The sequence below is a fragment of the Miniopterus natalensis genome, chromosome 1 (assembly GCF_054644295.1).
Source record: "Miniopterus natalensis isolate mMinNat1 chromosome 1, mMinNat1.hap1, whole genome shotgun sequence".
NCBI classification, from domain to species: domain Eukaryota; kingdom Metazoa; phylum Chordata; class Mammalia; order Chiroptera; family Miniopteridae; genus Miniopterus; species Miniopterus natalensis.
In genome coordinates, this window is record NC_142081.1 from 66,085,413 (window position 1) to 66,088,170 (window position 2,758).

Genomic DNA, 2,758 nt, shown 5'->3' on the forward strand with positions numbered 1-2,758 from the left:
ATAAGAAATGACAAAAGCTTAATATCTATAGTATAAAAAGAACTCTTACAAATTGATAAGAAAAAGCACAGTAGGGGATAAGAAAAGATATGAATAGGAAATTCACAGAGAATAAACCCAAATTGCAAAGAAAATACATGTTCAAATCTATTGGTTGTCAGGGAAATGAAAATTAGAGTAACAGTGAGCTATCACTTTACACTCAATGTACTTTACACCCAACAATTTTAAAAAGTGTTAACATTTATTCTTGTGGAAATATGCGTGGTTACAGGCTTTTTTGGGAATTCAATCAGGCAGAACTACTAAAATTAAAAATATATGTACTTTAACGCAGTGATCTCACTCCTGGGAATCCATGACACAGAAACAGAAGCCTCAATATACAAGGAAGCATGTATAAGGATAAATATTTGCAGCATTGTCTGTAGGGGCCAAAAAACAAACTAGAAACAAGGTAAATGCTTAATGCTTATTAATAGGAAAATTAGTAAATAAATTATAATCTATCAACACTGTGAACATTAGGCAGTCATTAAAAATAATAAAATAGAAACCTCTTTAGATAGTTCTCTGTGCCTTTTTGCACATATTTCCATTCTGTGTAGAAATTAGTAAATATGTCTCTCTATTTCCTGACGTACCTCTCCTTAAATTCTTAGGTGCCTTTGTCTACATTTTCCCCTCTTCTTTATCCACTAAAACCCAAACTAAATTCGAGGCATATGATTAAACGATACCAAAGATCTAGGCATGGAAACATTCCTGGTGCTGACACTGTGATTTTTGAACTACATAAACTCGAAGTAACTGTGCACAATTAAAAGGTAATGTTTAGTTTTTGACGTTTGTGTAGCTCTATAGCTAGGACTTCCCTTTCAACTTAAAAAAAATTTTGTTTCCTCTCTATTATGCTTTTCAGGTAACTTCTGGGTCAGCCTCACACATAAAGTTGATGGATGGAGGAAATCACTCGGTGGTGTCTGAATTTTTGTTGCTGGGACTCACCAGTTCCTGGGAGATTCAGATTCTTCTTTTTCTGTTCTTCACAATAATTTATATAGCAACTATGCTAGGAAACCTTCTCATTGTGCTCACAATCATCTCAGACCATCACTTACATTCCCCCATGTACTTTTTCCTGGCAAATCTCTCCCTCATTGACATGGGTGTTTCCAGCATTGCAACCCCGAAGATGGTTTATGACCTTTTCAGAAAACGTAAAGTCATCTCCTTGAAAGAGTGCATTACTCAGATGTTCTTTATTCACACTGTTGGGGGCACAGAGATGGTGCTGCTCATGGTGATGGCCTATGACCGATACATTGCGATCTGCAAGCCCCTTCACTACTTGACCACCATGAGCCTAAGAACGTGCGTTTCTCTTTTGGCTGTTGCTTGGACCATCGGGCTCATCCACTCTGTGGCCCAACTGGCTTTTGTTGTAAACTTACCCTTTTGTGGTCCCAACCAAATGGATAGCTTTTATTGTGATTTTCCTCTGTTCATCAAACTTGCATGTGCAGACACAGCTAGATTGGGGTTTCTGGTCATTGCCAACAGTGGTTTCATCTCCATGGGCACCTTCATTGTCTTAATTGTCTCTTACGTCTTCATCTTGGTCACGGTTCGCAAACACTCCTCAGGTGGTTCGTCCAAAGCCCTCTCCACTCTCTCAGCTCACATCACTGTGGTGGTTTTTTTCTTTGGTCCCTGCATTGTTGTCTATGTGCGGCCATTCCCTACCTTACCGTACATAGATAAATTTTTAGCCATTTTTGATGCCCTTATCACTCCTTTTATGAATCCTATTATCTATACATTTAGAAATAAGGAGATGGAGGTGGCAATGAGGAGACTGTTTGGTAAGGTTTGAAGTTTGAGGAAGCGTTCCTTCACACATAATCCAAGAAATTCAGATTCATCTTGACTATACTTGGAAATTAATCTCTTTAATTAAACATTTCACAGATCTTTTCAGCTTAGTAACTGATTTTAATATCCACCGTGAAATCTCTCCTCAAGGACTCTTCTGATTTGGTTAGTTTTTCATAGGGACCCTTGCTCTAAGGATCCTGAAAATGTTGAGAAGGAGTGACTTCAGTTTTGGAATGTAGTGTCCTTCTTTGTTATTGAAGACTTTGGTGAAAGCTGCAATCTTGCATACTGGGCACATTTTCAGTGGAAGCAAAATGTCTTCTCGTTGGTAGTGATTCTCAGAGACGTATCTCTTCTAATCTACATATGTACCGATATTCATGCCTTTGGAGTTACTAGGTGTCTATATACCTGGAGGAATCAACAAAATAAAGATAATTACCTAGGTAGCTTTGAGAATTTGAGGCTTGTAACATCTGGATTTGCCCATACATGCTCAGATTTAGTTAGTACTAAAGTTTTTAGATTTAGTTAGAATTGAAGGGTAAAATTTGGGATAAATTACTGAGTAACAACTCAGGAATCTTTAATATTTTTAATTAATCAAATGTTCTGAGACCAGAGATGTGAATTCCTACACTACTCAGTGTATATGGTAATTATGTTTTACTCCAATTATTCTTTAAACAATAGTCATTACTTTTATATGGCAAAGAAAACTATATGACTTAAAATATTATAAATGGATTGAATATTTTTAAGCTAAAAAGAGGTGGTACTGGTTTTTATGAATAAATGAATAAAAATGCAAAAGACTTCTATATTATATGGACCAGGTTTATAACTGAAAATAAAAGCAAATAAAGGGAACTGGAGAGTA

The 2,758-nt window shown here is 36.3% G+C and overlaps 1 protein-coding gene across 1 annotated transcript; it reads left to right on the forward strand.

Moving 5' to 3' along the window:
• The first annotated feature begins 955 nt into the window (after window positions 1–955).
• On the forward strand, window positions 956–1,876 carry LOC107527021 (olfactory receptor 4F3/4F16/4F29-like). Its single transcript, XM_016199637.2, has one exon. It carries the CDS (start codon window positions 956–958, stop codon window positions 1,874–1,876), a length of 921 nt encoding a protein of 306 aa, XP_016055123.2.
• Window positions 1,877–2,758: the final 882 nt, after the last annotated feature.